Source organism: Lampetra fluviatilis, chromosome 1, assembly GCF_964198595.1.
Source record: "Lampetra fluviatilis chromosome 1, kcLamFluv1.1, whole genome shotgun sequence".
NCBI classification, from domain to species: Eukaryota; Metazoa; Chordata; class Hyperoartia; order Petromyzontiformes; family Petromyzontidae; genus Lampetra; species Lampetra fluviatilis.
The window spans coordinates 791,767-809,000 of record NC_136275.1 but is presented as its reverse complement, the minus strand read 5'-3'; the positions used below and the strand labels follow the sequence as shown (position 1 = coordinate 809,000).

General features: G+C 55.1%; 2 protein-coding genes across 2 annotated transcripts in view; both read left to right on the top strand.

The window, feature by feature from the left end:
• The window catches only part of OBSCN (obscurin, cytoskeletal calmodulin and titin-interacting RhoGEF), a 116,274-nt gene extending 113,604 nt beyond the window's left edge, over positions 1-2,670 (top strand). The window contains exons 80-81 of the mRNA XM_078859354.1: positions 858-900; positions 1,851-2,670. Of these exons, the coding sequence (XP_078715480.1) occupies positions 858-900; positions 1,851-2,670 (863 nt within the window). The remainder of the gene's footprint in view (positions 1-857; positions 901-1,850) is intronic.
• Positions 2,671-3,109: 439 nt separating this feature from the next.
• Positions 3,110-17,234, top strand: part of LOC144933715 (uncharacterized) — a 55,613-nt gene continuing 41,488 nt past the window's right edge. The window contains exons 1-2 of the mRNA XM_078858784.1: positions 3,110-3,692; positions 16,529-16,603. Of these exons, the coding sequence (XP_078714910.1) occupies positions 3,110-3,692; positions 16,529-16,603 (658 nt within the window). The remainder of the gene's footprint in view (positions 3,693-16,528; positions 16,604-17,234) is intronic.

Sequence of the window (17,234 nt, the reverse complement as noted above, 5' to 3'; positions counted from 1 at the left end):
GAGTATGGATTCCTGCAGTCACGAAAGCTTCAAATCAAGATTAGTTCTGTGATATCCGCTTCTGCGGGCCATTCTCGAATGGACAGTTCTGAATGGATTATTCGATTCGTGACTGGGTAGCGAGAGCACAATCGGGATCACGCTGGGGAAGTCACAATTTTATTTTCACTCTCCTCTGCCTGAAAATCAATGAATTGTCACAATCGTTGATTCTCCTCGTATCATTGTCCCCGCGTCCTTTGTCGTCATTTCTATGTCATCAGCTTAAATGTAATTTGCAAATAATTTACAGAAATTGTAATCACGCGAACCAATACACAATTCGCAAGTAAAGTAATATTTTATGCATTGCTACCTGCTTCATAAACACAAATGTGAAGTAGGAATTGGTTTTCTTAGATACTTCAGGTTCCTCTTTCTCAACAGAGGCATGAGTCAAACACCACAGGCAGGACTCTCCTTAGTGAAGGGAGACGTTTATACAGATGCTGTAGCTTCTAGCTCTTACTATTTACAGGATGCTTCAAAAAAATGGTAGCACTCCTTAGCATTTGCAACAACACCACGTGAAATGTGCCTCCGGGGCTCTGGAGACCACTGGGAGAAGATTCCAGGCATGTGTTGACAATGCTGGCTAACAAGTGGAAGCTATTAACAAACATCTGTTATCATGTTACAGTGTGTAATCCGTTCTTTTTCCATTAAGAACGATAGTCCCATATATATGTTAACATTTTTTGAAGCACCCTGTATAATGAGTGCTCAGTTTTGAAGGCTCACTCTCAAAGATGGTATTTTACTAATTGTGCTCTCTTGTGAACAAATGGTAACTCGTGCCCTCTGCTGTTCTCCCACAGTAACCGAACAGGAGACCAGATTGCCCAAGAAGACGGTGATCATGTGAGTTGACTTTGTTCTTGCAGTGGCGAGCATTTCCCGTCACAACACAAAGTTCGCAAGCAATCACCGCTCGCGTTCGGGAGATTTGCTGATGGAATATTCAAAGGCACAGCACGTGGTATCACTTGATTTGATCATGTAATTGGGTAGAATGCCACGACGTGCATTCTGACCACAAGTATTGTGGTTAATGCAGACATGATTCCTTGTAAAAGGTTTCAGTTTGGTGTTTTAACATCTCAACACCTGTTTTGTTGCCAGAAAAAAGGGGAAAACCTATTCTCATATTTCGTGACAGGCTTTCGTTCGATTGCACGCTTGGGATTTCTCTGAATTTGAACTTCCCGAACTGCACTCACTGTGCCTCATGACTTGGGCAGGACACATTACTCGAAGGGATGATGACAGATGGACGATGACACTGGTGAATGAATACAAAATACAACCACTGCCAGCACTGCTTGAGTCAGCTGTGTGTGTAGGAGCGAGCGACTGTGGCATCGCAAGGTCACGAGGGATGGCGACGTCACGGGGAGGCAATGGCTAACTTTGGCTGCGTGTCCCTGACTATCGGACAACTAGTTTTAAACTTGTTTAATAACTAAGACTTTAATTAACGAGTTATGATGGCCAGACTCTGCGAGGCACTGCAGAACAATGTGTTGATGTCACCGGAAGGCTATCATGGCGCACTTGCCCCTGACTTTGTGTATTATTTTAAACAAAGCTTTGAACTCGTGTCAGAAATCCCAGAAAACAGAGGCAATGTACATCTCTACTCGCGCCATTTCGTTGTGTGGGCTGCTTTTAAATCATTGCACAATATACAGCGCCGTGGTGGTTCTGCAGAATCAGAGTTTGGGAAGGGAGCTGTTTTATAATCGCGTGCCTGGAATAAAACGACGATGCGACGAACGTCACTGGTCCGGTTCCCCCGTGTGCACTGACAGCGAGGAGACCATCACGACCATCGTCAAGAGCCCCAGGCTCAAGCGGCGTCCGGCACCGGCAGCTCGGACGCCCTCTCCGCTGGTGGCGCTGGCAGCCCCGCAGCCTCGGACAGCGCCCAGCGGAGCCCAGGGAGGCGGCCCCGAGGGCGCACGGCTCGGCCAGTGCCGGCCCACGGAGGGAGCCCTCGAGGCAGCGGAGGAAGCGTCGCGCCCGCCGGCGGCCGCGGCGGCGACCGCGGCCCAAGCAGAGGCCCTCCGGCCAAAGCGGGCGGCGGAAATGCCGCAGACGGTGACCGAATCGGCGGAGGTCGCGTCCGGGCAGGGCCCGGCGCGGCAGGAGGCGAGCGATGCGCAGAAAGAAAACTGGTTCGAGGTGGAAGAGGTCATCGAGGTCAGGGTGAAGAAGACTCCCCGAGCGAAGGGCTCAAAGAAGCTCTCGTCCTCGGACCGTCAGAAGCGGCGCTCCAAGTCGACCGACCAGCTGCACAAGGTGAACTCGGACAACTCGAGCAGCCTGCAGGACTTGGCCCTCGCGAGCAGCGAGCCCCAGGAGCGGTCACCGGCGCTCGTGACAACAGCGGCGGTCGGGACGCCCGAGCCGCTCCTCATCTCGGAAGCGGCGGCGGCGGAGGAAGGAGGAGGAGGTTCGACTCACCTCTCGGAGGTGCATGCCTGGGTGTCCCACGGCGGAGGGCAGCGCAGCTCGTCGGGCGTCAGCGGAACAGTCGGGAAGACGATCACGCTGCAATTTGACACTGGCCGGGGCTTACGAGGCTCGGCTAAAAATAGCGGGCAGCCCGAGCCCCCGCCCAGCGAGTAGCGGGCCACCAGCGGCACTCGCGTGGGCAGCGGCGGAGGCTTCGCCATGGAAAAGCCTCCGCGCGAGTCGTAGAAGTGGCTTCGCCGTTTTGTTTTTTTTCCATGGTGCAGATTTGCGTTGTGCGTCGCGTGATTTTGTTGCGGTGTTCTGTGTAGCCCGGGTAGCAAATCGTAAATCTGTAATACATTTTTATTGTTTTAATTATTTTGTACCCAGAAAGAAAAAAAATCACGCGGAGTTATTGAAAGCAACGGGCACGCGTTACCCCGAGGTCGCTCTTTGTTTGTTGTAAACTGCAGTTGGTTATCGCCTCTGAACGAGTCCATGAAAACGCGACATCCAGGGCCGGCGACTGTCCACACACACACACGAGAGAGAGAGAGAGAGAAAAGTTCGTGTTAGCGAGACGTAGCGACAACTTACAAGAAGAGCCGGCGAGATGCAAGAAGAATCCTCCTCCTCACTCGCGTCGAGACGGGGGGGCGAGGCGGGAGGAGCTCCCCCGGAGCGTCCCGGCTCCTCCGCTAGCCCGAGCCTCCCTGCGAAGCGACCACGGGTACAGCAGCAGCAGCAGCAGCAACAGCAGCAACAGCTGCAGGCGTACCCCGAGCAAGATCAGCTGGTACCGACCAGCAACGGCGCCCAGGCTTCCATGCAACAACAACAACAACAGCAGCAGCAGGTGGTGGTGGTGGGGGAGTCGAACCTAATCCCGCCAGAGGAACGGCCCCAGCCACCCTCGTTCCTCCGCAGCCTGCGCAGCTCGGCCATCGGCGCCGGCTGCGACATTAAGTTGCGGGTGACCGTCACCGGCAACCCACGGCCGCAACTCGCGTGGCACAAAGACAACGCGCCCGTGGGCGGCGGCGGTGGCCATGGGGCGAGCCTGGAGGAGGAGGAGTACGGTTGCCTCTGGATACGCGACTGTCAACCGGGCGACTCGGGCAGCTACACCTGCGTTGCAAGCAACTCCGCCGGCGCGGCACGAACGACTGCGCGACTTACGGTCATTGCATCGCAAGGTAGAGATTGGCTCTCGCCGCCAAGTACCCCCAACACCGGCGGCTAACATCGGCGTCGTGCCGTTACTGCCGCCACGACACCCGCACGCGAATGTCAATCGGCGAAATGTTTTGTCGCGTAAAGAGCACACGGGGTGCCGATGTCGTTGCGAGCACGGCACACGGGCGTGTTGTTGGGAGGGCAAATGCACGACACTTACAATGTTGAGTACGACGTGTCGCCAGTAATTACAACTCGCATCATGTTTGTTTTAATTACGCGATCTAACCCAAAACAAACAACCCCCCCCCCCCCCTCTAGTGTGGATGATAATGATCGCTCGAGTCGCACGCATTTTAGACCACGCGGGATAAACCGTGGTGGTGGCAAGGGGCAACCCCCCCCCCCCCATCCACAATCGGGCGATTGTCGCGAGCAATCTGGAGCGGACGTTTAGCGAATGCTCCCGCCCGAACGAGTCGCCGGAGTTGAATTGCTTTGCCGGCGACGGTTGCTGGCGACTGTTGCGCTCGAATTGTAGCGGACCAGCCTAGACCTGCAACGGCTCTAGGACGGCACCTCGATGAACCAGCCCGACTCGCGGTCCACTCAGTGTTTAGTCGAAACACGCGCACGCGAGAGGGAATGCATGCAGGGGAGGAGGGATCGATAACAACCATAACCACCACCCCACCCCCACGATCGATAACCATGCCCACCCTCCCCACACTCTCAACCGGTCCTGCCCGCGTACTCCCTCTCCCAGTCCCCTATCGCCAACCCGGCAAGAGTTGAGTTCATGGTCAAACAGCCCCAACGCAACAGCAGCAGATAACCACCGAGGCGTCGCTGTGCATTGTCTCGTTCTGCGATGCCCACGTCGCTTGTGGCCGGGGGGGGGGGGGGCGCAGGCCAACCTCGCACCCACCAGCAAGGGCCACGTACGACGGCGTCGAGTGTTGGTCGCAGGTGGAGCGAGCGTCGTGTGGCCGCGTGGCCTCGTGCCCGCAGTGGCGGCCCCGCTGACCCTGCCACGCGCGTGCGGCAAATCCCGGGGAGGGTCGTCTGTTTGGGAATTTGCGACGCGACCGTGGAATGTAAAAAAAGCCCAGCGCGGAACCTCTCTGATGATGATGATGATGATGATTTTTATTCGCCGAGTTCTTGATTTGCAGTGATTTATTAAAAGTGGAAAGGGGGTGGGCGAACGGGAGGCCCCTGGCGAATCTAACGCGTGTCTGATGTCGTCTGATGTTTGTCGCATCTCGGGTGGCGCGGGAGGGGTTTGCGTTGAGCAGGGAAAGGGGGGTCGGTGCGATCCTGGGACGAGGGACATTGGGGGGCACCACCGCTGGGTTCGAGGCTGGGTTTTACCCCCCGGGTCCTTGCGAGGTCCTCGCATCGCGGAACCAAACTTCGCGCACCGCTGTTGGACAAACATCCACATGCAGCAGCAGCAGCGCTCTGGGTTTAACCCGCTGGTTCTCGATCGCTAAACAAATGTGCAATGTTAATGACTACAGAGGGTTTGGTGAAACAAAGTAGTTGTAACTTACGTGCCCGTGATAAAATTTGTATTTTCGATTATTTACCTTCTAAATTATAAAAAAAAATCTGTGCATGTCTCGCACCCCCCAGAAAGGGGATTATGCATAGCGAGCATCCAGCGAGGCTTTCGATGGGTAAACATGGCTCATAAAGGCAACAATAGGCCTAACTATGTAAACAAAGCACACGAAGGTACAGCACGCTGCACAATGAGTGTGCTAGGGAGCCGCGTCCGCGTGTGACACCGGGGTGATTGAGGAGACCTGAGGCACCGCGTCTCACGCCGGGCCCGCAACTCAGCGGCGTGCCTCTCGAGTGTGCAGGCGGTGCAACTGCGACACTGCACCGGGGCCCACAGACCCAGAGGGGGCCAGCAGGCGCCGGGCCACGAGGGGGGTGGGGGTCGTGGGAAGGGCGCCCCCTTTGGTTCCCAGCACCCAGCGACCACTCGAACCGCGCTTCGTGCCACTTGCGCCACACCATTAAAACGTCGCGATTGTTCGTATTCTGCACCCAGCCGATCGTGCGTCATTTCCCATCGCTGGGAGCGGGCTTCGGAGGGAGGGAGGGAACTTTCCAAAGGTGACTGGCCGCCCCTTGAAGGGCTGTTGATGTTGGTGCGCGCCGGGCCGCGATGTCACCACGGATGGCACCCCGCACCCCGCACGGCCCGCACCTGTCGCGCGCCCTTCGCTCGAGCGCTGTCAGCTCCGCGCTATTTTGGAGGCTGCGCGGTGCGGACCCCCCTGGCGGCCAGGGGGGTCTGGGGCCAGACCCCTCGCCGCCCGGTTTAGCCGCCCCCCGCCGCACCCCCCCCCCCCCCCCCCCCCCGCTGCTGCTGCGCCTCGGGAGTTTGCCTCGGCAGCTACAGCAGCAGCAGCAGCAGCATTATGATCGTCATTCCGCAACGAATCGTGGAGGAACATCGATTCAGCTGCCCATCGCGATATTATTGTACATCATCATCATCAGCATCGCCGTGCGCCGCGGGATGGACATCAGCTGTGCGAGCTGTGTGCTGATGGAGCTGTTGGCTTATTCCTGCTCAGTGGAAGTATTGAGATGGTCCAGGCGAAGCAGCGTAGACGATGGGACAGAGAGAGAGAGAGGGAGTTCAAACGAGACAACAAGACTACAGACGGGACAGACGAGACCAGTGAGAGACATCGAGAATAAACGACACAGACGAGAAATAATACCGACGACAAAAGGTACAGAGGAGAGTACAAAGCAGAACATGAGACAGGACAGACAACGGAACATGACAACAGCATACAAATGAGACGGAGCGAGTCGATGCAAGCGAGTTACCCACACGGCACAGGCAGTCGAGACGGTGATCACGGAACCAACAAAGACCAGACACCAATGATAGAGTCCAGAAGTTGTTATTTCGTGACCCGTGGCAGTCGCCGTGGGCGGTGAATTGTGAGGCGCGGGTCGAGGAGCGTGACACGCGCGCCTCGTGACCCTGCGCGGGGCTCCCGTGATGATGATCATGATGATCATGATGATGATCATGATGATCATGATGATAACCGGCTTCTCGGGTCGAACTGAGTTGATGGTATCAGCGCGGTCATCCATTTCCCCCGGACACCCTTGCACAACGAGGTCTTCCTCCTCAGAGCATTTGTCAAGGTGAAATCATTGAACATCTCCAAAATATATCGCGCAGATAACTCCACCGCGCCACGTTCGGTCCTGCACCGAATTTGGCGAAGCGCCCCACACCACGGCGGTGAGCTCCGCTCCGTGAGCGAGATTTTCGGATTTGTCCTCCGTCTCGTGGCGTGAGGCCGATAGCGCAAGCAGGCTGGATGCATTTGGGCGAGCAGGCGACCGAGAATGCTCGAGATGCGGCCGCGGGCTGTTTGCGCATTCCGCCGCGTGTGTCTTGAGTGGGCAGCGTGGCCGCGAGCAGCGCCAGGGCCCGACGACACCGGATCCGAGCGCGGTGTAAAATTAGCACCGCGCGGGCTGGCGCTGCGATTGCTTCTTCACGCGTGGGTCTCTGCGTGGACGCTGCAGTTGGGCATCGCAAGCGACCTTCAAGAGTCCATTGGTCATGGATGGGCACAGTTGTTGGTAAAGTTATTGCCACTTGTGGTGAAAGTTGACTTGAAATATGTATGCCGTGAAGAGCAATTGCGTAGTGCGCCAGTGAACTTGGTCTGCTCACTCCCCTCGCTCGAGCTGGTGATGAATCGTGCACTCGTAGCCGTTTAGCACGAGAGACTTGAACGCAGTTTAGAAGTTCAGGCTGTCTCTTTCCTATTCGTGAAATCAACATACCTCCGTGGTTGTGACCTTCTCAAAATCAAATATCTATTTTTGCGGATTTTCTAGCTTGAAGCATCGACACGGAACGACAGCGAAAGACGAGTACGCTACCAAGAGGACACCCTCCGTGGAGATGGAGCGAGGATTCAGGAGTGGAAATGGTGGCAGCGTTGGACTGTGAAGCATTGTTCAGGAAGCCTTCATCCGACAGTGGATAGTGGTTGTTGATGATCATGACGAGCATGCATAGGCCCGACTTTAGTTGTGTCAAATGTCAACTCTGGAGCCCTCTAGAACATTATTAGTCCGCACGTCAGTCGCTCGCTCACAATGGTCGACATTTGTCAGACGTGACTCGTGCATCAGTAAGTGGAATGTTTTAAGTGGCGAGCAGTCGCTTCATTGGAAGCCAGAACTCCCATAAGAGTGGCTGTGCCTGTGCTCAATTCAAGATGGGAAAATATTTTCGGGCCAAGACGCAGATCGGACTGTGCCTGCCGAGCTGGAGCGAAGGCAGTTGACATTTGACCTCCCATCAGATTACAAAATAAATTATGCCCCAAATAAAACGTTTGACCTTTAAACTCAGTTTCTGCTGATCCTTGCATGTGCCCATATCGCGACTTGCGAGCTAGCCCAGGCGCGTGTTTATGGTGAACGCTACGCGGCGCGGTATGCGGTGGCTTAAATCGGCCACGTGACGCGCTCTCCACGTCTACCGGCACCAGGATGAGCAGCTGGGCAGGGCTATTCATAGGGCGTGACGCGTCCGCTGCTGATGCTCCCGCCCGAGGCCGCGTGTGTTTAAGAGGCCTTTCGCATTGCGCCGATTGGAGCGGTGGGCACAGAAACCGGTGCTGCACACTCCAGAAACGAAGACGCGACAAAGTGCAAGAGGACGCGGACGGTCTGAATGCGGTGCCAACGGAACGCTGTGGCCCCACTCCACAACCGACTGGCCAACCAGCCACGAGCATTGTCCCTCAGAGTGACCCTTGCGGAAAAAAATAACTAGCCGAATGGCTATTAATGGACAACCAAAATCGAGCGAACTGGCCATTCAGCGACTCGCACTTGCTCTAACAGTAACCCTCGCAAAACAGCAAACTAGCCAATCAGACACGAATACACAGCCAACCATAACCACCTGGCCAACCAGTCACGAGCCCTAGCACTGACCCCTAACCCAACCCCTGATCCAATCAACATCACTTCACCAGGGACCCTTTTCACTTGTGATTGGATTTTCAGTTTTTGGGGGCACAGCAGCGAAAGTGCCACATTTGAGCCAATTATGAATACACTGCCGCTTCATTTACAGTGCCCGTGCTGAATTAAATCGTACAAAACAGTCAAACGTCAGTATGTGCATTACAAAAAAACATTCTGGCCATGAGCTTATGGGCTAGTGTTTCAGAACAAAATTGTTAAAACTGGAAAACCCTGGATTCGTTTCAACTCTCTGGGTCTCATCAACAGAGTGTACGGGCTGTTTCGAGTAAATCAAAATCCCGAAGCTTTACTCGAGAACAGTGGTGACTCAAGGGTCCAGTGTCAGGAGGCAATGAAGTCCGCCTCGGGGTTTCCAGTCTCAGACGACCGACACACGCAGGCGGGTTCATTGAGAACGTGGAATGCGTTGGCAGTGGCTTCATCGGCGGCGCGTTCTCCACTAGATGGGAGAACACGGCCCACGCGGCGGCTTCCCAGGAGAACCGTTCTGATGGGGGCCCAGCACCGGTTGAGCATCACCACCATCACCACCATCTGTGTGTTCCACTTATGAAATGCCACTGGGTAAATTTTCGCGGTTGCGGTGTATAAGTTGCCTGATCTATTTTTGGGTTTTACTGCACATCCGATATTCCTGAAGAACCTCCCAGGACGTGAAGCAAAACGTCGGACATCATGCCCAAGCGATACATGGTACAACTTGAAAACAAATCAGATAGTTAACAATTAGTCCAGCTGTACGCGCTACCGCCCGAGACTGGAGCCACGAACCGCCACTGATCGGACGAGAAAACGATGTGTTTGTGCAGAGAGACAGCGTTCATTGTGTGCGTGTTGTCACCCACACGGCTCTGCAAAAGGGCGCACCGAGTTTTGAATGAAACGATAACGCAACGCAACACGTGGTAGCAAGACCAACACTCTTCATGTATTATACTTTATATTTAATTAAAAACACACAACCCATGTTGGACGCGGCTGCGTGTTTCAGATAAACGAAACTGTCCCCGCGGGGGTAAAGAAGAAGAAGGCGCGCGCGTGTGGCCGGGCGCGGCGGGTGGCAAATGGACGACCGCGGGTTTTTTATTCCACGAGCTCTGCCAAAAGCGACATCGACCGCTTCGGGTGTCTCCTCCGGGGCTCGCGGAACACGCTTGGAGCCGCAAGGCGGCCTAGCGCCACGAGCAGGGCCTGTCGATTCGACCGCGCCTGCCAAGGTCAGCCTAGAAGGGGTCGCATTTAACCGGTTTCCCCAGATTTGGTTTCAATACGTGCCACGCTTGCTCGTGGACAGGCTACAACTCGGTTTATACAAGTGAAGGCTTTCGTTCAATAATGTGGTGCCCAGAGGTGTGGACTCGAGTCATGTGACTTGGACTCGAGTCAGACTCGAGTCATGAATTTGATGACTTGCGACTCGACTTGGACTTGCATAACAATGACTTTGTCCCACCTATGAGATGTGGACTCGAGTCATGTGACTTGGACTCGAGTCAGACTCGAGTCATGAATTTGATGACTTGCGACTCGACTTGGACTTGCATAACAATGACTTTGTCCCACCTCTGGTGGTGCCAATGGACAGCCAAACTATAGTAAATATGCACCACAGCAAACACAAACAGCTCCTATCCTCGACTCTGTATTTCACGAGAGCACAGTCATAACAGAATTAGATTATTTATTGTTGGCATGAGCCACGTTCATGGGCCCCATAGTGAAAACTCTACTTATATGGTTCCGAGAGATAGACCTAGCAGCAGTGAGCATTGGTGACTGCTGTGCTGATGAGTCCTAATAGGATGGAACCGGTCCATCTCTCTCACTGCTGCTGCAGCTGTCAGTCGGTCACATTTGGTTCAATTTATTCTGGTTGTGACCAAAGACAAGATGACCACAATGCACGTCTTCAGGAACCGCTATCGGTTATTTACATGCTCTTTGGTTCTTTCGGTAAAGTCACACGTAGGCAGAAAAATAAAATATAAAATAATCTATCACGACGTTTCGATCACAACACAAGCGGTCGTCCTCAGGCATGTTGCACAAACACTGAGTGCTTCTTGCACGTTTCTGTGTGCTCTTTGCAACCTAAACTCTCATCCTAAAATGCATTTTGTTCTTCAATCTCAAGATGCTGTCCTCAACAGTGGGACGTGTGCCCTGGGGAACGTATGCGTTTTAATATTGATCTAATCTAGAGAGAGAAAAATGAGACTGTCATATCGAGGCAGGGAGTCAACAGCACGGACAGCTGGGGCAAGAGAGTTCCAGACTATGGGAGCAGCAGAGGAGAATAAGCAACCTCCCACTGAGGAAAGGTTGACTGGGGGCTTTCGACAGCAAACCCTGGCTGTATGTCGAACCTCTATACCACCGTACGCAGCCATCCGTGCTAATGGGAGGTGCGTGGGAAGGATAACAAACTGGTGGTGTGGAGAGTGCGCGGAAGACAGTAGAGTGAAATATGGGATCGTGAATGTGGCGAGCTGCTCTTGAAGTCGACCTGGAGTTGGATCGAGAGCCAGTGGAGGGATTGGAGAAAACGCAGGAGCAGAGTTGCTGGTCACCCCTTGGCAACTGACGGGAGTGGCGGCGGAAAACGCAGCGTGGAGCTGACAGTGCTGAGCAGTGGAAGTCTGATTCGGACCTTGGCAGCGCTGACTGATGAGCAATTTCATTGGAGCCTTCCAGATCTGGGTAGATACTGAGGCCACGCAACAGATTTTAAAATAACCGTCGGGCAGTCCAATATAGTGCCTTAGTGACGCTACTGCATTGACATGTTGAGACGTCACCACGTCTATCGATTTAATGCATCGGCCTGGGCGACCAAAACTTCCCCATGACATCGGGTGGAAAATGTTGGTGGTCACTGTCGCGTTTTGAGCATCGCCGCTCCCCGTTCGTCCATTCTGTGAGTCGCGCGCCCCCTTGGCCCGCAGCTTTCGTGGTCCCCGCGAGACGCGGCCAGGCGACCCCCGTGACCCCGAGCGCGCCGCCACGCCGAGCACGGTCCGAGACGTCAGCCTCGGCGATGCGCGCCACACCGACACAACCCGACCCTTCGTGCAGCTCTTGCCGAGTTGTACGGCACTCGAGTTGTTTCGGCATTGGCAGCGGCTTGAGTCTCCCCGTGTAATCTACGCCCCCCCCCACGCCCGCCTATCACCGACCCGCAGTTACCGGCGTGGTGAAGCATGGTTCAGATAAACCCGCATGAACGGGAGGCCCTGTGCATCGATTGTCATTTCAGCTGTGCCCATCGTCAAAGCGTCCCGCACAGGGCCCGGGATGGATGTCAGCGCCGGCACCGCACCTACTGCGCCCCCCATCACCATCATCACCATCATCATCACCATCACCATCATCACCATCATCATCACCATCATCATCACCACCATCATCATCATCACCATCATTACCATCATCACCATCATCATCACCATCATCATCACCATCATCATCCTCTCGCTGCTACTGCCCAGTCCCCCTCTCTCTCTCTCTGACAGCTGCGCATTCCCCCCCGCGAGGCTCTCGGAGCCGGCGATTTGTTCCAGAGAAGGCGTCGTAAATAACCTCCCACACTGGCGGCCGGGGCCGTGCGCTGGCTGCAGGTCACGTGGGCGGCGGGCTCCACCTCGGGGTTGGGAATCGTAGCAACGCGCACGGCACGCCTTGTCCACTGCTGGATGATGGCCTCCCCAAGCCATCACTCTCATCATCAGCAGCCATGGTCACTCCACTGCTGGATGAGCGCCTCCCTAAGCCATCATCATCAGCAGCCATGGTCACTCCACTGCTGGATGAGCGCCTCCCCAAGCCATCATCATCAGCAGCCATGGTCACTCCACTGCTGGATGAGCGCCTCCCCATGCCATCATCATCAGCAGCCATGGTCACTCCACTGCTGGATGAGCACCTCCCCAAGCCATCATCATCAGCAGCCATGGTCACTCCACTGCTGGATAAGCGCCTCCCCATGCCATCATCATCAGCAGCCATGGTCACTCCACTGCTGGATGAGCGCCTCCCCATGCCATCATCATCAGCAGCCATGGTCACTCCACTGCTGGATGAGCGCCTCCCCATGCCATCATCATCAGCAGCCATGGTCACTCCACTGCTGGATGAGGGCCTCCCCCATGCCGTGCGGGGTCGTGGTGGTTATTTAATTGTGTAATTCAACTTCCTCGTGCTGATCAACTCGGGTTGGAGAATCTGTGGAGCATGGAAGTGGAAACATCGAAGTACCGAACAACAAACTTGATTTGAAGCTTTCGTGACTGCAGCAATCCACACTCTGATTCTTTCGGTAAAGTCACGTAGGTAGAAAATAATTGATCGTGTAGCAGTTTCCCTTCTGTGATTGGCTCACCTGATGGCGGCCGCCTGTGTTGCGATCGAAACGTCGTGATCTATTCTTTTCTACCCACGTGACTTTGCCGAAAGAACCAAAGAGCACTGAACGACACTTAGATTTTTGCTGCGCTGCTTTGCCCACAACGAAGTCCCACCCAGACTCAGCCCCCTGCTTGGCTCGCGAGATCTGACGAGATCGCGGGCGCATTCCGGTTGATCCGGTCATCGGCGCGGCGCCACGACCGATAATATAATCAATCGATGTATCAATGACGACGAGGCAATGGGCACGTGGAGGCAATGGTGAGTGTGGTGACGAGCTTGGCGTCTGTCGGTGGGACGGTGCGGCCCTCGCTGCCTTCACTCGACGTGGGAGGCTGTGGGTGGCTGCCAAATCTCACTTCTTTAGAGCCGCTTTGTGTGCGAATCTTGACTCGAAGCTTTTGTGATGCCAATAATTCATATTCTTTGGGTCTTTCGGTAAAGTCACGTAGATAGGTTCAAAGAAAAACTACGACGTTTCGATCGCCACACAAGCAGGTTGTGGTTTTTGTAATGTTTCTTTTTTAACAATCCACGTGACTTTACCGAAAGACCCAGACAATGCGCTTTGTGCGTGTTGGCTACGTACGGTGCGAAAGAAGTTTAACATACAACATACATGTGCGTACACCGGCCGCGCGTTGCGCTCAGTGTAGGGGGACGCGTCGTGCTGGCGGTGGTGGTCGCAGCAGGGTGCAGGTGGGTGGTGGCTGCGTGTTGAACTTCTTTCGCGCCGTACCGATGAGCAAACCGTGCTAATCGGAGGTGGTTGTCGCTTCTCGGGATTTATTCACCGACTCAACAAGAACCCTCTCTGGGCTGTTGCGCTGTCTCGCCTGGGCTGGAGCGGTGGCGCAGCGGTTAGCGCGCTGCGCTTTGAACCTGCCGAAACCTCGCCAACCCCATTCATCGACCTGGACTGACCCAGGCGTGGGGCGGGCCTCATCCAGCGGTAGATTGACAAAAGGGGCAATACGATGTACAAAGACAAAGACTGCCTGCACAGCCTTCAACAGGCAAGTGCTGGTAGCGAATTCCTATTAAGGTCAGAATGGCACACGAGTGGTTGGGTGGACAACACCACGCACGGCCGCCTTTGTCTTCCCGATGCTGATGTTTACACCCCACACTAGGTACTTACTCATTTAAGGCTGAGTCGACCTAGGGAAGGCCCGGGACCGGTTCAGATATTCGCTGACACTTGTTATTGGTCGTGAACGGGAATCGAACTCGGGTCGCCGGGTTCGTGGTGCGGTGCAGCGCTAACCACTGCGCCCACCGCTCCCAGCGATGGCAGTCGGTGCACACGCAGACAGAGATCCCCCGTGTAGCCTTAACAAACTGTTGGGGCAAGTGCTGTTAGCGAGCGGCACGGCACACAAGGGGGTGGGTGGCCAGCTCCAAGCCCGGCCGACCTTTGTCTCCCCAGTAGCAATAATGTTTACACACCGCACCAGGTACTCATTTGAGGCTGAGTCGACCTAGGGGAGGCCCAGGACCGGTTCAGATAATCGTCACTGGCGTTGGCCATCAACGGGAATCGAACTCGGGTCGCCGGGTTCTTAGCACAGCCCAGAGACAGACACAGACAGACTGACACAGACAGAGACAGACACACACAGACAGAGACAGACACAGACAGACACACACAGAGACAGACACATACAGAGACAACAACAACAACCGCCATTCGCCACTAAGTGGCGGTGACGTCACCACGACGCTTGTGCCAGGCCATGTGCACCTTGAGGCCACGTGAAGTGTCGAACGCCCGCTGGCAGGAGGTCACGGGGCAGACCCAGGTGCCACGGGTCGACTGACCGAGATGACCGAGATGACTGGCTGATGCACCACCTGTGCCCCCTACTGTGCCAACTTGCTGTGCTTTAGCCACCCGGCGCTCCGCTCGTTGTTGTGAGCGTCGCTCCTCCGCCCTCCGTTGTTGTTGGAGGGCGACTGCCTCCAACTGCCCAGTAGCGTCCTTCACGAGCCTCCTCCACTGAGGCCGATCTTGACACCGCTGGTACCAGTCATCGGCAAGTCCACTCAGCTCCACGTCCTCCTGTACCACATCACTCCATCTCTTCTCTAGCCCGTGCCGCGCCCGTTTAGCCCCCTCGATCCGGCCGAACAAAAGCTGTTTAGGCATGCGGTGGCTGGGCACACATAGAGACAGACAGACAGACACAGACAGACAGACACACACAGAGACAGACACATACAGAGACAGACACAGACAGACACACACACAGAGACAGACAGACACAGACAGAGACACACACAGAGACAGACAGACACACACAGACAGAGACAGAGACAGACAGACACAGACAGACACAGACAGACACACACACAGACAGACACACAGACAGACACACACTGACAGACACAAACAGGCGGCGCTGTGACCACGGGACACGGACTGCAGCTGCAGTAGCAGCAGGATGATGATGATTCTACTGCTGCTGCTCCTGCAGCTCCGGTTCACCCCCCACCCCCACCGCGTCACTGATCCCCCCTCGGGGGCTCTTTACCCAAAAACAACTCCAGCCACGAGCAGCGAGAACCACCAGCACGCTGTGCGTCGTGACAGACAGGGAACAACCCAGACACCCCCACGCCTCCACCCCACTTCTCGTCTGCACTCGCCAAACAGAACAACAACAACAACACAAAGGCCCTGCAGTCGATGCTCACGCGATTGCTTTCACGAGCGCATTCGTGGGTTCGAATCGTCAAATCTGCGCGTGGTCACCGTGACGATGGCCACTGCGCGTCCCTGGGTCCCGGCCATCGCGACCCGCGCCCGGAGCGGGTCCCACGAAGGTCAACAAACACTTTTTGCCAACGCGGAGTGCTTTGTGCTGTTCACCTGCTAAGGTGGCGTGGCCATTCACAATCTCGCACCAGTCCTTACACGCGGCTTTACCCGCGCTTTTACGAGCAGCACTTTACCATTGACCATCGGTCACCTCCGTCATCTATGAATGAGTGAACGATCTCCTATGGAGGCTGGATGGTTTATTTGCCTTTGGACAAATGTTCAAATAATAATTTACAGCCCTGCTGGTCGCAATGAGCCTAATGCACCATAATCAGCCACGATCTATCCGCTGCTTGATGGAGGCGTCACGAGCTGATTTCATCGCTCCATCTCCGCGGAGGACGCCCTGACACCCGGGCGCGTTCTCTCCTTCGGCCGTCACTCCGTCTTTGGTCTCAACCATGATGATTATCGTCACCATTATCCCACCATGTATATTAGCGTATGATTTTTTTGCACAACTCGTGAGCAGTCAAGTACATTGCCTGCGTTTCACGAGACACAGTTGAACGCATCCCGTGCGTGAGATTGATCCGCGCGTCTCCGCGTGTCGCCCGTGCTCAGAGCGGGAGGAGTGTCTCATCGAGGCGCCGCCACCTCGCGGGTCTGGGCTCGACTCCCGGTCTCGCCACCCTCCCGGTAAGATCCCACCTCTCCGTGTTCTCTCGTCCTCTCACGGGGTGGGACACTGCGTAGGCCAGGGGTGGGGAACCTTTCTTCTGCCAAGGGCCATTTGGATATTTATAACATCATTCGCGGGCCATACAAAATTATCAATTTAAAAAGTAGCCTGTTATATTTGGTCAAACATTTAATTAACGCACCCCTAATGTGATGGCTGGAACTGCTTCTCTTTGGCGAGGCGTGTGATGGTAGCTGGTGTTGATGATGTTGCTGCTACTCGCAAATGCTTTTCCAGGTTTGCTCCTAGATTTATTGGATTTCGAGTCCCGCCTGCGGTTGCTTTGGCAGGGCCAGAGACCAAATGATTTCGGGGGCCTTATACGGCCCGCGGGCCGGACGATCCCCATCCCTGGCGTAGGCGACGAGACGCAGCGGTGACGGAGATCGAGACGCTGCTTGCGAGATCACTTCCATCGCTCGCCAGCCGCAGCATTCGCCCTGCCGCAGGGAATTGTTGTGGGCACGTAGCAGTTAAACCAATCTTTGTTGGATATTCATCGGAGCCGAGCGTTAGATGTATAACGTGAGAGGCCACACTTGATGTGATTATTTTTGGTGCGCATTCATTGGTGAGTGGGCTGAAACC